This window comes from Corvus kubaryi, unplaced genomic scaffold, assembly GCF_017639235.1.
Source record: "Corvus kubaryi isolate FWS band 111438036 unplaced genomic scaffold, C.kubaryi_AGA036_p1.0 37394, whole genome shotgun sequence".
Classification (NCBI taxonomy): domain Eukaryota; kingdom Metazoa; phylum Chordata; class Aves; order Passeriformes; family Corvidae; genus Corvus; species Corvus kubaryi.
This window is the reverse complement of record NW_024581133.1, coordinates 6,672,615-6,690,750: the sequence shown is the minus strand read 5'-3', so window position 1 is coordinate 6,690,750 and position 18,136 is coordinate 6,672,615. Positions and strand designations below refer to the sequence as shown.

At 44.5% G+C, this 18,136-nt stretch overlaps 1 protein-coding gene across 1 annotated transcript in view; it reads right to left on the bottom strand.

Annotated features, from left to right (window-relative positions):
* SLCO3A1 (solute carrier organic anion transporter family member 3A1) overlaps positions 1-18,136 on the bottom strand; it is a 137,382-nt gene that overhangs the window by 102,889 nt on the left and 16,357 nt on the right. The window contains exon 2 of the mRNA XM_042039192.1: positions 11,097-11,562. Within this exon, the coding sequence (XP_041895126.1) occupies positions 11,097-11,562 (466 nt within the window). The remainder of the gene's footprint in view (positions 1-11,096; positions 11,563-18,136) is intronic.

The following is an 18,136-nucleotide window of genomic DNA, read 5'->3' as shown; positions in this document are numbered from 1 at the left end:
AGTCTCATCTGTTTACTCAGACTTCAAGTACCACAGGACAGCAAGACTAATTTATTCAGGAAGCTTCACTCAGCTGCTCTCATCTCCATATTAGCACAGTTTTGGGGGGTGCAGAACGTGAGATGAACTCAGGGAGCCACACATGGGAGCATTTTACACAGTAATGCTGAAGAGCAGCACAGCTGCATTTTCACTTCTCTTGTTTATCTGAAATTTTCACTTCAACAGGTCTTTTACGCATCAGCAAAACCCATTTAAGACTGTATTTTTCACCTAATGGGATAGCCTGTCCTGATTTTTGCCAGCTGTGCCAGCCTGTGCCTTATCTTCCCTGCCCCAGCACACTTTCTCACCAGTCCAAGGAATTCCCAGCGTATTACTATCCGTGATGGGATGCTGCAAGATCAGAGTGGTATCATGACTGCTAATTCAGCAGATTTTTGATAGGCAGATGCTACTTCTAAGACATCTTTACTCCAGAAGAAGTTTTGTGCCCGCTTCACCACCTTCACAGCCTTAAAGCCAAAATCCTAAACATCCAATCAAGAAAGCAACAGTCTTGGGAAGAAAAATGCACAACCTAACTAGGAGATAAGAAAAGCCACATGGAACTGTGGAATTTGTTACCATTTTGGTTGTGCAGGCTGTGGGTGAGGTTCAATGACGACTAGACAAGTCTGGGATGTGCATCCCTGTACTGCTGGCTCCTGGAAACGAGTTACAGAAGAGTGAAGAGTCTTCTTGCAACTCGCCAACTCCTATCACAGCCTGTGCTGGAAGGGACCTTAAATTCCAACACCCCTGCCATGGGCAGGGACACCTTCCACTAGACCAGGTTGCTCAGAGCCGCATCCAGCCTGGCCTTGGAGACTTCCAGGGACTGGGCATCCACCAGCTCTCTGTGCAACCTGTGCCAGTGCCTCACCACCCTCACAGTAAAGAGGTTTTTTTTTCCTAATATCTAATCTAAACCTCCTCTCCCTTTGAAGCCATCTGCCCTCATCCTGTCACTGTATGCTCTTGTAAATAGTCTCTCTCCACTATGCAAAGACAGTGCTGGTCTCAGTTTAAGCATCCAGCTCCTGGAAGCAAGTTAAACATAGCTTGCAGAGGTGGAGCAGGCTAGTGCTAGCAGACAAAAAGCCAGGATCTGTAACCCCTCTGACACTGAAAAGAGAGGAATGTTTGCACCCATGGAAGATGCATTGCTTTGCAGGAATGTAGTGAAATGCTTTAGTTCTCAGAGCAATTGCAGAGCACTGGAGCCAGAATTCCTGGGGTCTATTCTCACCCTCTTGCTAACTTGCTTTATAACCCTGGAGACATTGCTGAGTAGGAGTATTTGCTTAACCTAAGCTTAACTTCAGTTTTGCGCCTACTTATAAATCAAGTACCTCCAGGACTCTCAGCTCCTAATGAGGTGTGGTATACAATTACAGAAGAGACTGTTTCCATTTGATAGGGAATTCTCACCAACACATGAAGTTAAACAAGGTTTAAGGAGACATGAAGTTGTTTTACCAGATAAGGTGACAACTAGGAAACAAAAAGTTAAACATTCTCGAGTATGATTAGTCACACTGGTCAGAACAAGATCCACCAAGCACGAACATGCGTGTGTGAAATAGGTGTTATCTCTCCCTGCAAACCTCTTACCCTCTGGCACTTGTGGGAAACTCTTCACAGAACTCTTACCCAGAACCACCACAAATAATTTAGTTTCCTGCAAGGCTGCTTCCTGCAGTCTACAACGCAGCTCACTTGTCTCCCACCAGTACCGCAACAGCACATTTACAGAGGACATGAAGATGTGCGTGGAGATAAAACAGAAGCACAATAAAACATCTGTATGCTTGCATTCCAGCAGTGTGAGTTTTTATAGAAAATGGGGAGAGGCAATACTCAAAACACACACACATCTCTACACCACAAAACCAACAAGTGCCCAGAATAAACGAACGCTCAGGAGGAACAGACAGCTCAGGCCAGTAAAGCATTAGTCAGTGCTCAAGACACCTCAGAAGCATGGCCAGGGGACTCTGTAGTTCACTTCTTGCATGCTACCACCCCTTTCAGTCTCTAACCCCAGCACAAAGTTTGTAACTGCTGCTGAGAAAAAGCTCTCTAACAAGTCTTATTCTTTTGATGATCAGTCTGATTGAATTAGGACATCCATATGTTATAGCTGATGGCTAACAAGATAGAGGTGGTTTTTCACCACATGGGTAATTGGTCTCTGCAGCAATTACTAATACACCAAACTTGTCCCAGTTGGCTTTTCCTCCCCCCTAATATTATTTCTTTCGAACTCTAAAAAGCAGTATCACTGTCTTGTACAAACAGTTACAGTGGTTTTGTCTAACACTGAGGGCAGGAACATACAGAGAACTGCAGGGAAAAAGTGAGGTAAACATAGGGAGACAGAGAGGAAAGAACTGGTGCACAGAGCATCTTGCTCTTCTACCTGTTTGAACATTCAAATGTTCACTATTTCTATGACCTGCTACCTTTAGTCAGATCCTGCTCCTTGTCACAGACACAGCTTTGTTTGGCTGCACTCAAGTGCTCTGAGGTATTAAGTCAAAGAGCAACATCACATGCTGTTAACTTCTATCCAAGAAACTAAATCTCACATTTTAATTGGTTAATAAAGGGCAAAATTTGAATAGTCTCCTCCACACAAAATCCCTATTATTGAAATCAAAAGGGGGCTTAGTGGGAGCAGGCCTCCCTCTTAGGAAAAGCCAAATACCTCATTAGCAGCATAGTTAATGGAATGGCTATACCTTGGCAGGAAGAAATCTGATAAAAGACTGAGTCCTTTCAAATGAGCAAAGTTTGAAGAAGCAGTTTTGGGACCAGACACCAACTTTGACCCAAACAACCAAATTTTGAGGAAGCAAAGCCAAAAGGATTTGTCCAAAGACAAGGGGGTAGTGTGTAGCCTAATAACCCCAGATTTATGCAAACTTTCCATTTACGCAAAACAAATAAATCCTTAGAGTCATGAACTTTCAACATTCACCAAACCAAGGAAGGGCTTCCACTCCACTGGCTCTTCTCATGGCTGCTAAGGTGACCACAAAGCACGTTGAGGAATTTTATTTTTGTTTTACAAGGTACCCATCACTTGTGGCCACTCTTTTTCCTCCAGGCTGCATCAGACAGTCATAGTTAGAGAGGGTGCATGGATGTCCCCACAGCAGCTCTGCCCCAAGTCTCACACTGCTGGGCCATCTCACACCCTCACAGGGCCTGTTGGGATCATGGTTTTGAACTACTACAGGGTCAATTCAGACTAGATATATGGAAGAAACATAGCACATGACACACTGACAGAGAGTTGTGGAGTGCCCTGCACAGTCTCCAACGCCCAGCAAAGCCAGGATAAAAACACACTTTGGCAGCTGAGCGCTGCCAGGCCCTGTGTGTGAACAGAGCCACGGGTTTGTGCCATGGCACTGCTTGGGACTTTGCAAAAGCAAACACTTTTAGGAGCTTAGTCAAATGGCACTTACTTGCCACCTAAAGGGTGTGTCAGCTTGCCCAGCACCCAGCTCAGACCTGCAGCAACCTCTCCAAAGGGCAAAACAACTTGGTCAAGCCCCTCACCCAGCCACAGGAGAGGCAGTTGTGAAAGAGGGAAAGCAGGAGCTTGTGTGAAAGAGCTTTGCATTCTCTTATACACTCATATGAGCACCTTGTCCTGCAGATAAGTGAGTAACACCCAGCCAGAGTTCTGAATTGTGCTGGCAAAGGGGGAAATTCTGTGCCTTGCCCCACCACAGGAAACAGAGCCCCAGGTGTCCTCAGTGCCAGCCTGTAAACCGTGACCAAAACATCTGGAGGCTCCTTATGTGCAACGAGTCGGGGAGTCTCGGTCAAGTCCCCAGGCAAAGGGCCAAGATTGGCACACACCACTCCTGCTTATGCCATCAAGGAGGCACAATACAGCCTTCAGTTTTTGACATGGGCAACTCACCACCTTTCAATCTATTTAATTAATTTTATGAACTTTAGGACTCTGCATATGTGCCATTTAAATGACAAGGGCACTGCACTAAAGAGGCTGCCCCAGGAATGATGTACCTCACTAGGCCCTCCCAGCTGACAATAGTTTAAAGTACATTACAGAAAAAACCCAACATGCTCAACAAATGGACTGATTTTACAAGACATCAGAGTCAGCGAGTCCCAATTAAGCCAGAACTCAGCTGCAGAGTACACAGAGAGCACAGACTAACATAGAAACAGCTCCCACCCTCAGTATGCTTTCACACAAAGTCATTTGTGTTGGACCCAAGCTTTATTTACTCTGCTCATAACAAAAAAAAAAAACAAAAAAAAACCCAACAAAAAACTATTAGCAGAAGGTTAAGGTAACTGAAACAATTGCTGTAAAATAATGGAGCCCAGAGCAGTTACGACTTTGTGCGTATATTTGTTTAATTGAATAAATACATCCATTCAGCTACTGCTTTTCACAACAGCCTTCCTGCCTGCAGTGGGAAAGGTTATTCCCATTAATTGATTTGTTACTGCTCTAATACACCCTACACTTGCTTGTGTTTCCATTTAATTTTCCAGGGTATTACCACTAGCACTGTAAAAGGGGACATGTGTAACCGAGCCAGCCCCACTGACACACAGCAAATGAGAACACCCATCCCTCCCCAAAGGGGCATAATTATAAAAGGCTGCAGGTTATCGATGGACCAGTGGGTTAATACTGGGATATCCGCATGAAGCCATGTAATTTAATCTGATCACAGCCCACGGGGAAGACAACCCAGTGAATCTGATGCAAAGACACCTTTCAGTAATGAACAGGCATCACAGCCCTAGCGCTGGCAGCAGCGCTACTCGGAGCTCAGTGCTAATACTGTGTCTTTCTCAGCCCATGGGAGACTGTGATAGAAAGGAAAGGCTCTCCAAACCACCCGTAGGAGGATGCATTTACTGAACAAAAGCATTACAGAATTCCATCAAGTCTTTAGGCTAAAAATATTACACACCTATAAAACTGCCTATACCAGCAAGGAGAAAAGCAATTCTTGCTTCTGTGCCCACGTGGGGGTGGACAAACTCACCAGGCAGCTGATGGGTATGGAGTGGGAACAGAGTAAATACAACAGATAGGAGTCAGCTACAATCCACTACAAAAGACCTCACAGGCTCTTAAAGGAAAAAGAGTAAGGAATGCACAAGGCTGGCAGAGCCTTAGGTGGTGAGCTCAGAGAAGCATGCTCCAGCAAGAAGGGCTAATGTGAATAAAGTACCTATGTTGCTTGCAGACCACAAATGAGCACAAAAGGAAGGAGTGTGGCCATGTGGGAAATGCTGAAGGATTTCCAGCCATGTGAGGAGTGAAAGGATAAGCAGTCAGGATGGGCAGAGCTGTACAGGTGGGTCCTAAAGGCTTTCAGGTGGGTCCTAAAGGCTTTCCAATCAATACACATCAACAGACAGCCTCAAGAGGCTGACAATATGACCTGTACGCTATAAACACACAATTATTCCACTTGTGGTTTAAAAATGTAGGTTGAGACATACATGTCAAGAAATTTGAGAGATTTGGAATGGGCAAGACTGAGCAAAATACATTCCTCCTCCATGTAAGAGACTTTTCATCTGGCAGAGACGAAACTAGCAACCCTTGAACATACAAAATGTTGACCCAAACTCTGATTTCAGCAGCTTATAACTTGCCATTAACTCACCACCATAGATACTAACTCTCAGATTTAATTCTTGTCAGTCGAGAAAATGTTTCTCCTCCAAAGCACAATGGCTGCTATCAGTTTGACTGACGTAAGCTAACATAAGTGATTTCTTCAAATGGACAAATTTATCCCTGGAGACAGCAAGATTCCAAATAGGGCATGTTTGTCTTCCTCAGCAAATCTTGAGTTGGTCCTTAAAGTAAGAGAGAAGGCACCAGAAGCCAGAGTGAGCTTTCTCTCTGTCATCACAACACAAAAAGTGCTTCTACTGATGCAAAATAAGCCCACCCTAATACAAAGGTCAAAGCCAGCAGGGTCCTGTTCCTCTTACAGGATTAGTCCCATCTAGGCAGATGTGGAAAGAACACACCATTCTCTTGAGTTCTCTTCTTACACCAAGGGTAGGAGCTGCAACGACCATATAATAAAACCAAAATACACACAGAAGAGGCCAAACAGAAGCTCAGGAGATAAGACAGAAGAAAGCAGCTAAACAGAAGCATCCAGCAGAGCTGAGTTATCCATTTTTCCATTCCTGTGCCCTGCCATGAAACAGACCAAGGACAGCTCTATGCCTCAGAGGATGCTGTGCTGAGACACACCCTCACACACCAGTAACTCAGGAGCACTCCCCAGCACACGCTCCTTGACTCAAGACTTGTCCCTTCTGGGATTTCCTTTAAGCCATTCTTCACGTTACTGCAATTCAGCGAGGAGCCCCAAAGTCATGGGTCCTGAACATGTGGGGCATGTGCCCATGATGCCAAACACAGAGACAGCTTCAACAAATATAAAGAGAAACTATGAAATGCATTAAAGATCAGCACAGCATTCTTCTGAATGAGCCTCACAATCTGGCAGGGCTCCTTCCAATATCAATATCAATTTCCTCCATCAACAGGAGACAGAATAATAGCAACTTCCTCTGTTTAATACAGCCCTTAATTGTCCCAGATCAAATACTGGCTCCCAGAGGCTATTAATTCTGCTCTATAGGTAGCCGTGTCCTAGACAAGATGCAAAAACTTTTATCAGCAAATGTTAAATGCAGCAGGAAGGCCAGAAGGTGTGTCTCAGGACTGCTAACAACACTAACCAAACACATCACTGCACTGGTTCTAATGGAACTCACAAAGCACTGCTGGGAGCAGCACGGGCACCAGACAACACTTGCAAGCTCTTGCTTATCTGAGAGGCAGCAAATCCATACAGTCACTGTCAGATCAGGGTTTTTTTCCCCTCTTTGTATCAGCCACAATGCCTCTGATCCCCCTCCTAATGACAAAGTCCTCATTGATTTCAGGAGAGCTCAGCAAGACTGAGCAGAAAAACTAAAAAAGGAAATGCCAAGTGAGTCATTAGTGGGTGGAGGAAAGAACCGTATAGTAAGTAGTCTTCAACTTTTACTCCTTTAAAATAAACAGTGCCACAAATTGAAGGAATCCTTTGACACTGGTGAAGATGGAGCAATAACAAGCCCTGCATAATCTGTAGGAATGATGAATTTCTCCACTAAAAGGGGCTACTTATGCCAATAAGCACACAGGTAAAATTAATCTGCTTGTCTGGAAGCCTCTAAATGGGAGTTCAGATATTAAATACAAGAGGGAAGCAAGCAAACCAGCACCAATTAGAACACTTTCCCAAACTTCAAATAGCTAAGAAAATTCCTTTATTTTTTCCATCTTTTTGCTGCTACTGCCAGCATTACAACCTTTGTGTTGAGCAGGAGCTCAGATGCTGAAATGGGAGGAGATTTTATTCCCCATCATTAGGTTTTACTTGACCAGCAACCTGTTCAAGTGAAAGATGTTCCTTGCCCACTCCAGGGGGTAGGAGCTGGATGATCTTTGAGGTCCCTTCCAACCTAAACTGTTCTAGGACTCTATGATTAACCCAAGCAGGCATGGTGCCGTGATCTTTCTAACCCTGCTACAGCACAAATGCGTTCCCTTTTGAACATACTTTGGTGTGTACTTTCACACACTCATCTCTTTGATTCATTTTGCCCTGGGTTACTAAAACACAGCCCTTTTTCCTAGACCTGGTTACTACAGCAACGGAATCTTTTTGAGTTTGGTAGCAACACATTGCAGGCACCAAAAAAAAAAAAAAAAAAAAAATCTGCCATTAGTTCAAGAAATGTGAAGCCGCAAGTCAGCAGCCCATGCAGAGGAATATTCCTGTAGTATCTCACCTGCCTCTCTAATTAAGAAACGCTATGAATCCCCACCTCCTTGGCAGAGCACAAGCCTGAGCAACCTCTGACTTCAAAGGATGCACAACAGAGGTGCACTGCCCACAACCTCCTGTGTGCCTGTCACTGCAGAGAAACCACAAGAGAAATCTGATGGGCTTCATAGCCAGAAGAATATTACACTCCACAGATGTTATTAGTTCCACTAATGATTAAAGCCAAAGCACCACTTTAAACTCCATATGGTACCACATCTGCATTCTTCTGCACACACGAGTATTAACACAAAAAAAAAAGTTTGGGGGGGTGTTCTTGGGGTTTGGACTTTTTTTTAATAACCAGAGAAGCCTTCCTGTATTGTCAATTCATTGCAAAGTGACTGTATTAGATATTATATTATTACTCCACTTAACTCTTACTCAGAACAATAAAAAAAACCCTATCAGCACACAGAGTTATTTCTATCCCATTCACTGCCTTGGGACACAAGAGGGTTTTTACTGCAGAGGTGAACAATGACTGGTCCTTAGCTGTCAGGTTCAGAGACTGCTGCTAACCCTCAACTACAGTCCAGCCCAATGCAGCACACACTCAGCATAAGCAATACATTGAAGACGGCACAAACTGGTCAATCTGATCATTTCTCAGCAGCAGCCAGTCATTCTAGAAAGTTCAGCCAGACTATTATCACTGTTATTAATTAGTTCCTGTCCTGAGAGAATGATCTATGCCAGATTTGCCCCTAATTTCAACTGAGGGAACTTACCCAAAAACATTTCATCTGGTCACACACAGCCCCCACTGAGTGAGAGTGCTATTATGAGAAAGCAAACTGATAAATATAGCACGGTGACAGTATCCACTCTGCAGTTATTTCCTCTGCGAAACAGAGCAGAATGAAGTGGGTAAGCTGCTCAGCTAGCTTTCTTCTGAAGCCACTGAAAACTGCATTGATGATATCAACAAAAATAATCAGTGAAAGACAAATCTGAGCAAGTAATTCTCAAACAACATTTAAACTGAGCAATCTGACCTCCTCTCAAGTATCCACCAACATAAGATGACACTTCCACTAGTTTCTTCTCCATTTATATTCATTCATGTAATAGATTTTTTTCCTGTTAGCTTTTATTTTCACTAGCCAAATTGATTGCAAATTGATAGATGAATTAATCATCCAGTATCTGAAACCCTATTGTGATAGATAGGCTAGGACAGGGCACAAATTAAACTTCATTGCTGGTTAAGTGTGCATACACAGGCACTCTTCTGCAATCCATAATTCAGATGTAGAAATTCAGCTTATGATTTCCATAGCTAAAGCCAGAAAGCAAACAACCCCAAAATGCTTGGGGTTTTGTGGTGAGATTTTTGGTGTGGTTCTGTTTGTTTGTTTTTAAACTCCACATGTAGTAATGAACATGGTTAGATAACATCCTTATCTCTACAGGAAAAATAAAAAAGCAGCCTATAGTAAGCAGAAATAATTTTCTGGAAGTATTTTCCCAGCTACAGTTGAACTGCCAACTTTAAAGACGTTATTTTAGCATACAAGATGAATGTAGCTCAGGAAGAAGAAGAATCACTCCTCCTAATCCTTCTCTCATACACCCTCCTCCAGCCCTGTTCTCAAGACATGAAGCATTGCCTAAAAAAATGCCCATGGAACAGACTGAAAGAAGCTGCTGCTCCTCTATATAGTTATATATAATAGATAATCTTAGAATCACTCTTAATTCCAGCTCATCATTTATGGTGTTGGCACAGTTGCTTCAGTGAATTCAGTCTCATTATTCACCTTTGGGTTGTACAGCAACTTGTATTTCATACATCATCCTTCTTTGTCCAGTGGATCCCTCACAAACACTTACAGAACCAAGTGAAGATGAATAATGACCCAAGGACAAAGCTAAATGCTGAAATACTTTGATTTTATGGCCAGCAACAGAAAAGTAGGGACATGTTTTGAATACACAGACGAAGCTCCACGTGAAGCATCAATACATCCAGGAATGCCACGCTATGTAGTGACTATCCACCAGGCTTCTGCACTATCCCATCCCAAGACAGTGAACAGCACTCAGAAAGTCAGCAGGACTGCTTAAGCTTTGCTGTCTACAGCCACACCCAGAATGGAAACTTGATAAAAATGTCTTTGGATGAAAACCAAACAGGAACAGGATCGCTCATTCAAAGTCACGCCAAGATGGGGATGATGGGACAAGTGCACACTTTTGGTTACCAAGACTATACTAACAAGTGCAGAAAGATCTCAGTAATGGCTGCATGCACTCCACTGATTTATTGCATTGGTGCAGCTTATCTAGTGACAAGTCTTGCAGAAAGAGAAATGTGCCAAGCTGGAACATTTTTTCAAAGAAAACTTCACCAACAACATCCTTTTCAAACCTGCTGGGAGGGGGAACTACTGCTGAAACCCATAAGCACTTTACCACAGTAACTGAGATGTTTCATTGGGTAATCAAAGGCACATTTCACAGCTTAACCATCTGAAAGAATTTTGCAACATGATCACCAGAACCACAAGTTCTACTCCAGGCTCACTGTATCTCAAAATAGACCTCATCAGCTTCCACATCCTGTTCCGTTACAGGGATCACATTAGCAAGGGTCCTGCTACAGCATCCTGGGTCACAGCACCTACTCTGTAACTGGCCTTCCTTGCTAAAATGTGACAGTGGTAGTGAGAATGCATGTGTCCTCTCAGTCTCCTTAGACTGCAGTGATCACTCAGACACATGCTTTGGAACAGGAAGAGAACTAGGGTATCTTGTGGGAAAACAAAAACAAAATAAAAAAATCGATCATCATCACACATACCACTTGAAAATTCTTCAGCTAAAACCCAGCCATAAGCCAACAATGTAAGAATTTAAAGCAATCTGGGCAAACACAAAAGAAGGAATAAGCATCTGCCCAATCATCCAGTAGTAATCACCAAGGCTGTCAACCTTTACCACTGCTACAATATGAGCAAACACCATTTTGTTTCCCTGCTGCTTGATGCAGAAACCCATGCCAAGTTACCTTCACAAGCACAGCAGCACACGGAGAAGAGGCCTTGAGGCATCCCTTCCACTGGCACCAAAGAGGGAACAAGAGCCAGATGCCAGCCCACAAGGAAAACCTTCCGTGAGAAGTTCAGAGAGCCTTACCTATGTACAGGGAGGAATCTTTCCGTCTGACGTGGTCATCGATGTAGGAAACTCCCAGGGGCTGGACAGGGGTAGCACCAATGCCCAGGAGGACCTGTGCCCCGATGAGCAGCAAGTACATCATGTTGGTAGCAGTCCTATTCCTGCAGATAAGGTCCGGGTCTGGTCCCTCATCGCTGGTGGACCCGTTGACAGCACACACATCCCTCCCTTCAGCACCCCAGCGTATTTCTCCCGATTCATATTCGTACTGGTGGGTCAGAAATTCAGGCAACGCAGAAAGGAGGGCACCCAAGGCCATGACTATCCCTCCACATCCTATCAAGCGTGGCCGGTGTCCTCGGGCTCCAAAGTAGCTCACGAAGAGGATGAGGGCCAGGTTGCCAATCTCAAAGCTGCTGGCAATGACGCCCACGTCAGCACTCTGGAGGTTGAATCGCCGCTCCAAGGTGGTTAAAACACTCACCTACAACAGAAATCCAGAGAAAATTACATTCCATGCCTTCCGCTCTCCCCATATGTACTGCTAAAGTGTAAATCTCCTTGACTTTTCCTTGGAGCTGAAAACATATCCATCAAGGACATCCAAACCACAGTATAGTAGCTGACCTCCAAGCATGACCTGACTGTTCAAATACAGCCACATCAGAAGGTCCTAATACCAAGTGACATTTCACAGCCTACCACCTGTCCAAGCACACGTCCACTTCCGAATTCCTGTGCCCATCAGTGTGTATTTTGGATGCCTGCAGACACCCATGATTCCACGATTTGTCAGCCTGTCTTTGGGCTCCCTTTCTGTTTGAAGGCAGAACCTTCACAGTGCACTGTCCCACAGAACCATGGCACAAACCACACTGAACTTCACATCCTGCCAGGCCCCCAGCCTTTCCCTTGGAACAAAGTGCAGTTAGGGAGCAGCAGAAAACCCTGCAGATACTTTGCTTGCACAGCACCACGAGGCCATTGAGCCAGTCAGAGACAGCGATGTACAAACAGGCAGTTTGGCTGCACCGAATGCTTTTACTGAAGGATATAAATAAAATGCTGATCAAAGGACTTAAACTGTTTGTGGATAAGTTAATGACTGGGATTGTCACAGAGTATTTTTCAGAAGACAGGCCAATCAAGGTTTACATAAAAGATTTAAATCCACCATGAAGAAGGGATGACTTAAGAAATTGTGGGTGTTTAACACTAAGAAAAGAGAAGCACATGAATAGTCTTCAAATATTTAACATTGCTGCAAAAAGAAATGACCTGTTCTTTGAATTCAAAATGGACAGAACAAGAAGTGACAAGTTTAAACTGCAGCAGAGATGATTCAGGTTAGACACAAGGTGGTGAGAAACCAGATTTTACTGGTAAGGATTGTGAGGCACTGAAATATGCTCCTGGAAAGGCTGCAGAAGTCTTTAACAGAGACTTCTAACAGCATCCATCAGGAAAGACACAGGTATGACTGATCTTGCCATGGGGCAGGAAAATGAACGAGATCATCTCTTGAGAGCTCTTCCAATCTTGATTACATGGTGCAGTGAAACAGAGTGTGGGTTTTCTGCACCAGTCACAGCACTGATCAGAGCATGAAGGATGAACCATCAAGTACCTCGCTTGCTGTCAGCCCTGCTCAAGGGGAAAACAGGGTATTCTCATGTCTATGGCAGTGTCCCTCTAACACAGTAAAAAAAAAAAAAAAAACAACAAAAGTCTTGAACACATCACAGAAATGCCAGAAATGTTTACCTTGAACAAAAAACTATCTAGTTTTTCAGACTGCAAAAGATGAAGGTATTTAAGATTGTCCTAAAAGAGGCAGGTTTCTCTAGTCTAAAAAAAATGTGATAAAGACCTCAGAGCAGAAGGTAGCCCCTGGATAGAATAAAAATAGCCTCCCACTGGAGGCACTGAAAATCTTTGCTGATAAACCTCACGAAACAGGAGCCAGCCTGACCGACTTCAAAGTATTCTGACAGCAGTTCTTCTCCGGGGGCAGTTTGCCTCTGCTAGGGTACACCAGGGCACAGCTGGACAAAGACAGCCCCATCGGCAACAAAACGGAAAGTGGAAACAACCCACCCCTGCTGCTTTGCATAAGCAAAAGCTCCCAAACCTGACTCTGGTAAGTGTCCAAGTCAGATCTCCAAAACTGGACTGTTTTAATGTTTCCTGAAACTCCAGCCTTCTTCTCATACAGGCAGCTATCATTTTATACTACCAGTGTAATCCTCCCCCATTGAAGAGCCAAGAGCTGAGGAAGGCAGGGAGAAAGAAACCTAAAAACCAAATCCTATGAATAAAGACAGCGCCAAGAGCAGTAATTCTTCCCATGCCAAAGCCAGGTGCGTGGGTCAGAAGGAGAGGAGATCACCACTCTGCCTGCAACACCAGGTGCAGGTCCATGTTGGGATGAACAGCTCCATGACTCACGAGGGACAACAGTGTCCTCTGTGCGAAGGCACAGCACAGCCTGTCCCTGCTCCAGCAGCCTCAGCGAGCAGGGCTGGAGCTCACATCCAGCAGGGACACTGCTGCTCCCAGCCCTCCGTGGGAGCTGTGACAGCCGAGCAGGTGAGCACAGACACTGCTAGAAAACATTATGCTGGTGTTTTCAGAGCAAGGCACGCCAAGGAGGAGGGATATGGGCAACATCCCATTGCCATGGGCAGATCCAACAAGCACCTGCATGACAGAGAACCACAGAATGGTTTGGATTGGAAAGGACCTTAAAGACCGTCTATAGTTCCAAACCTTCCACCATGGGTAAGGATTTACCATCCACAACAGTGGTTTTATTGCAAGATGTGGTCTAAGGGGGCTGGTGCGGGGGTCCCATGAACACCAATTTTAACAGACTGGGGAATCTCTCCAAGATCAATATATAGCTCTGAGCATGCAAAATTATGTCTATGGTGCTCATTTCTGAGCTGTACCTAGATGGAAAACTCATGATTACTCATTACAGCTGTGTAAACTGAGGTAGAGAGCCAACTATTAATGAGACAAGTACAGTAAACAAAATTAATTTCTGATGGAATAATTTAGGCTGGAAGATTGAAAGCCAACAGAAGTGATTTCCCAAGGCCAACCGGTATTAACTAGCTTTGGAAGTCTCCCACATTTTGACCTGGCTGCCAAATTTTAGGCTTTTACCATACATATATACAAGTGGCTAGAAAGCAGGATGGTGTTTAGAAACACATGGGTGCCAGATCTCAAAAGGGTCAGATTTTGGACAGCTGGATTTCAGATACAAAAACCACACCATTTTCAAGTGCAATTCACAGTGACAGAGACAGTAAATTGGTGACAAACCAGGGAACTAAAACCAGAGTCCCGATTCTCATTCCACTCTTATTTCAGTGGGACTTCAGCCATTCTTTCCCTTTCACAAAGGCTAAACCACTCACAGTAGGGAAAAAGAGTATCACCATCCCCTAATAGTTTCTTGCTTTACTTTGGGGAAAGACTGAAACAAAAGTAGAAGAAGGGTGACAACACAGGGAAAATTCCAACCCTCTTGATAAAAGCTGGCAGTTCCCCTCATTCCTCTAGCCAGACCACACTGCATTTCCCCAGTTTGCTCCTTCTGGCTGTAGCACTGCTACCCAGTGCTACCAGCTCTGCCTTTGCTAAGTGGGTTATGAGAAGCAGAGGGGTATGGTGAAAGAACAAATCCATCATACCAGCCTTGAGCATCCAGAAGAAAATAGCACTCAAGTACAAAATGCTGAGACCAGCATCAGCAGAGTAGCCTCCAAAACTGACAGTCTCAGTCAGGGGAAAAAAAAAAATCCCAAAATAAAAATAGGGCTGGGAAATAAACTGTCAACATGCATATTTTCAGCCAGAGAACAACAGGAACAAAAATGCATTTTATCCAGGGTGGCTGCAGCCCAGACAGCACACTCCAAACTCTTACTATGACATTGGCTGTGACCTTACAAAGACCAACTACAAAACCAGCATTAGCATAGGAGAGATGTTACCTGCATTTATGCAAAATAAACCCCTGCCCATGGCTAAAATAATTCTCTCACCCTCCATGCTCCACTTTTATGGGACTTGCTGCATATAAGGTACAACCTGACTAAATACTTGCAGTTTCCATGTGGGATGCCCATGGCGCCCTTGTAACTGCGGGATAAAAACACCGTACTGCCTGTATTTCCTTTCACAATCCTGTTCCCCAGCAGATCAGCCATTGCCATTCCCAGACACTAACTCTATTTACCCAGAGTTACATAAAATGTTGCAAAAGACAGATCCTTGTAAAATACTGATGTCATGCAAAAAGGCTGTTAAGGATTATAAAAAGTCCCTGTGTGCTGAGACCAGGTTGGTCACTCAAGGGCACAGCTCATATGGATGCTGTTGAAGAGCAGGGATGTGGACCACGGGATGGTGCAGCAGCACAGCAGCTTCAGATGAACAACCTCCTACTAAAACACAGCAGGGAAACACCAGCAGCCCACAGCTGTGAAGCTGCTACTTCCTGACTCCTGTCAACTTACACAGCTGTTTAGTCAGGGATGGAAAGAATCGACTAAGAGGGTATTTATTCAAAAAAAGCTTCTAACCCAAGATCAAAATGCTTACCAGGACACAAAGACAGCACGCAGCAAAACTCATGCAGACAACATAGAGCAGATCATGTGGCCTGACCCAAGATGTTACTGGTGTGAAACCACCCACAGGACCAGACAAGTCCAGAGCAGGCACAAGGACAGAGGCAGGGCCAGTGTTCTAATCGTGGCACATGCCAGTGCCCAGGAAAATGGGAACAGCACTGAAGCTACAACTTCCTGTGGGAATGTGCCTGCCTGCTACCCTGATGTGCTCACATCTGTCCCTTAGCAGGTCACTGGGGCTCTGACCAGCAAGTACTTAAACTGCAGCACTGTACACAGCCTTCAGTCGTGCCAGCCTCACTGCCTTTCTCCATGACTCCCATTTCACCTACTCCAGACATCTCCCACCTGGTTTTTAACAGCAGATCCACTGAGATGTAGCTCTGGCATTAGAGAGATCAACCGTGTGGCTGTTGTTACTCCACAGGCTCATGCTCCTCCAGACTAGGTCTATACCAGATCAGTCAACTGGACCACCAAAAACTACACCAGGTGGGCACCAGCACACTTTGCTCATGCAGAAAGCAGGCTGGGCATCTAGAACAGATCACGTAACCCAACCTTCTGGCTCTCTGTGAACACACTGCAACATACAATAACAAGAAGTGATTAAAACTTGTACCATGCTTGCTTGCACCATCTCCTCCTCGAATTGAGCCACAGCAGGCTGCACACATGCATTTGTATCAGATGACTGACATCAAACAGGCCTGGGCTAAAGGGGCCTCCTCACACCACCCTAAAACACTCTTCAATGATTGAAAAAGGAAAATATCTCACGTAATGCACACAGTGATAAATGACCCACATCAAAAAAAAAAAAAAGAAATCAATCACCACCTTAAAATTTTCCAGCCAAAGCAATTTATATTGCAGCTTCTGTAACTAAATCCATGGAAGCTTATGCCATGCCATTCTGGACTTATTTCAATAATACATACTCACATTCATCATTCCTGTCTGTCCCAAATCTACAGACCTTGGCCTTTCTGAACCAAGGTAAATTTGTTTTCTCTATAGGCTGTTTATTTTATATTAGTGCTCAGCAAAAATACAATCCTGCTTCACACTACTGCCCTGCTTTATCACTAAGAAATGAACTGAAGGCTGGAAACACCATTATGGAGTCAGAGACACAGTACATTGAAAATGAGTATCATATTGTTCGTATCTCCAATGATCAAGTCAAATTCACCCACAGAGTCTACAGTTAAGTTCACTGTATTAATAATACTGGGTTATATATAGAAAACACATTGACTTTATGCCTGAAGGGCCTTTTCAAAAGGCTTCTTTTTAATGTAAAATACATTTTCTCAGTTATGTGGTAAGAGATTGGACTTGAAGAGACATGTCTGCAGTGCTACAGGGTGTAAAGTAATTGCCTGGCAACTACGTTCCCAAAGGAAAACAAACACAAACCATCTCCCACAGTCTCCATTACAGAACTGGGAAACACAAGATTCCTTGAAGAGCCAAAGGGACCATGCCAGAAACGCCACTGCTTCCAGGTGCTTCAGGTATCACCTTGTCCTCTCTTCCAGCAGCCGTGCAGGATGGGACAAATGGGATCCCATCGCTGGGGGCAAGCTCTCCTCCTGTAGAGCTGGTCCCCAGGGGTACAGTCACCCTCCCTCCCACAGCCACCAGGCTCATGCTTCAAGCCCAAGGAATGATGCTGATCCTGTGCTCAGACGTTTCCCTGCTCCACAATTCCGGTGCTGAGATGGATCACTCGTGGTTGAGCCAAACTTTTAAAAAGGCAGCCACTTCCGTGGCATTTTGCCCACTCCTTCCCTTTCAGATGGCTGGGAAGAGAGCAACACCTTAACACCTTTTGCCCAGCCCCAAGCAACAGCACTTCTTGCTGCTGCTCACCCCAAAGAGGTAGTGACGGCATCAGGATGTTCTGTCCTGTCTCAGGCAGCTGATCACTTCTTTGAACACCTTTCTCGTTCCAATGAAGTCAGTCAAAACTTAAAATACATTTTCACTGCAGATGCCAACACCTGTGCTTTGGGCACATGAACATAAGGGAAAGCAAAAAAAAAGGCGGCGATATGAACACACCCAAGCTGCCTCTGCTCAAGGCCTGGAAATCATCTCTGCATTGAAATTTGCATTCACATGACAGGGATAATAGACGCCACAGCTGAACCCCCGCTGAAAGTAGGGTGTTATTAGCTTGGCTCTTGCTGCATGTGCCTGTGCTGTTTCTAGGACAGCACTCAAAAACCTGCAAGTTACTGTACTGGTGCCATGAGGAGTTTGCAGCTTGGATCTGTGCCTCACTGGTGTGAAAAATTCATTTTATATTCTAGTGACCAGCTCTGAGGTTACTGACACAGTTCAAGTTAACCATATGTTCAAGGTCAGGATTTTCAGGGCCTGAGAAGAAATGGTATTGCA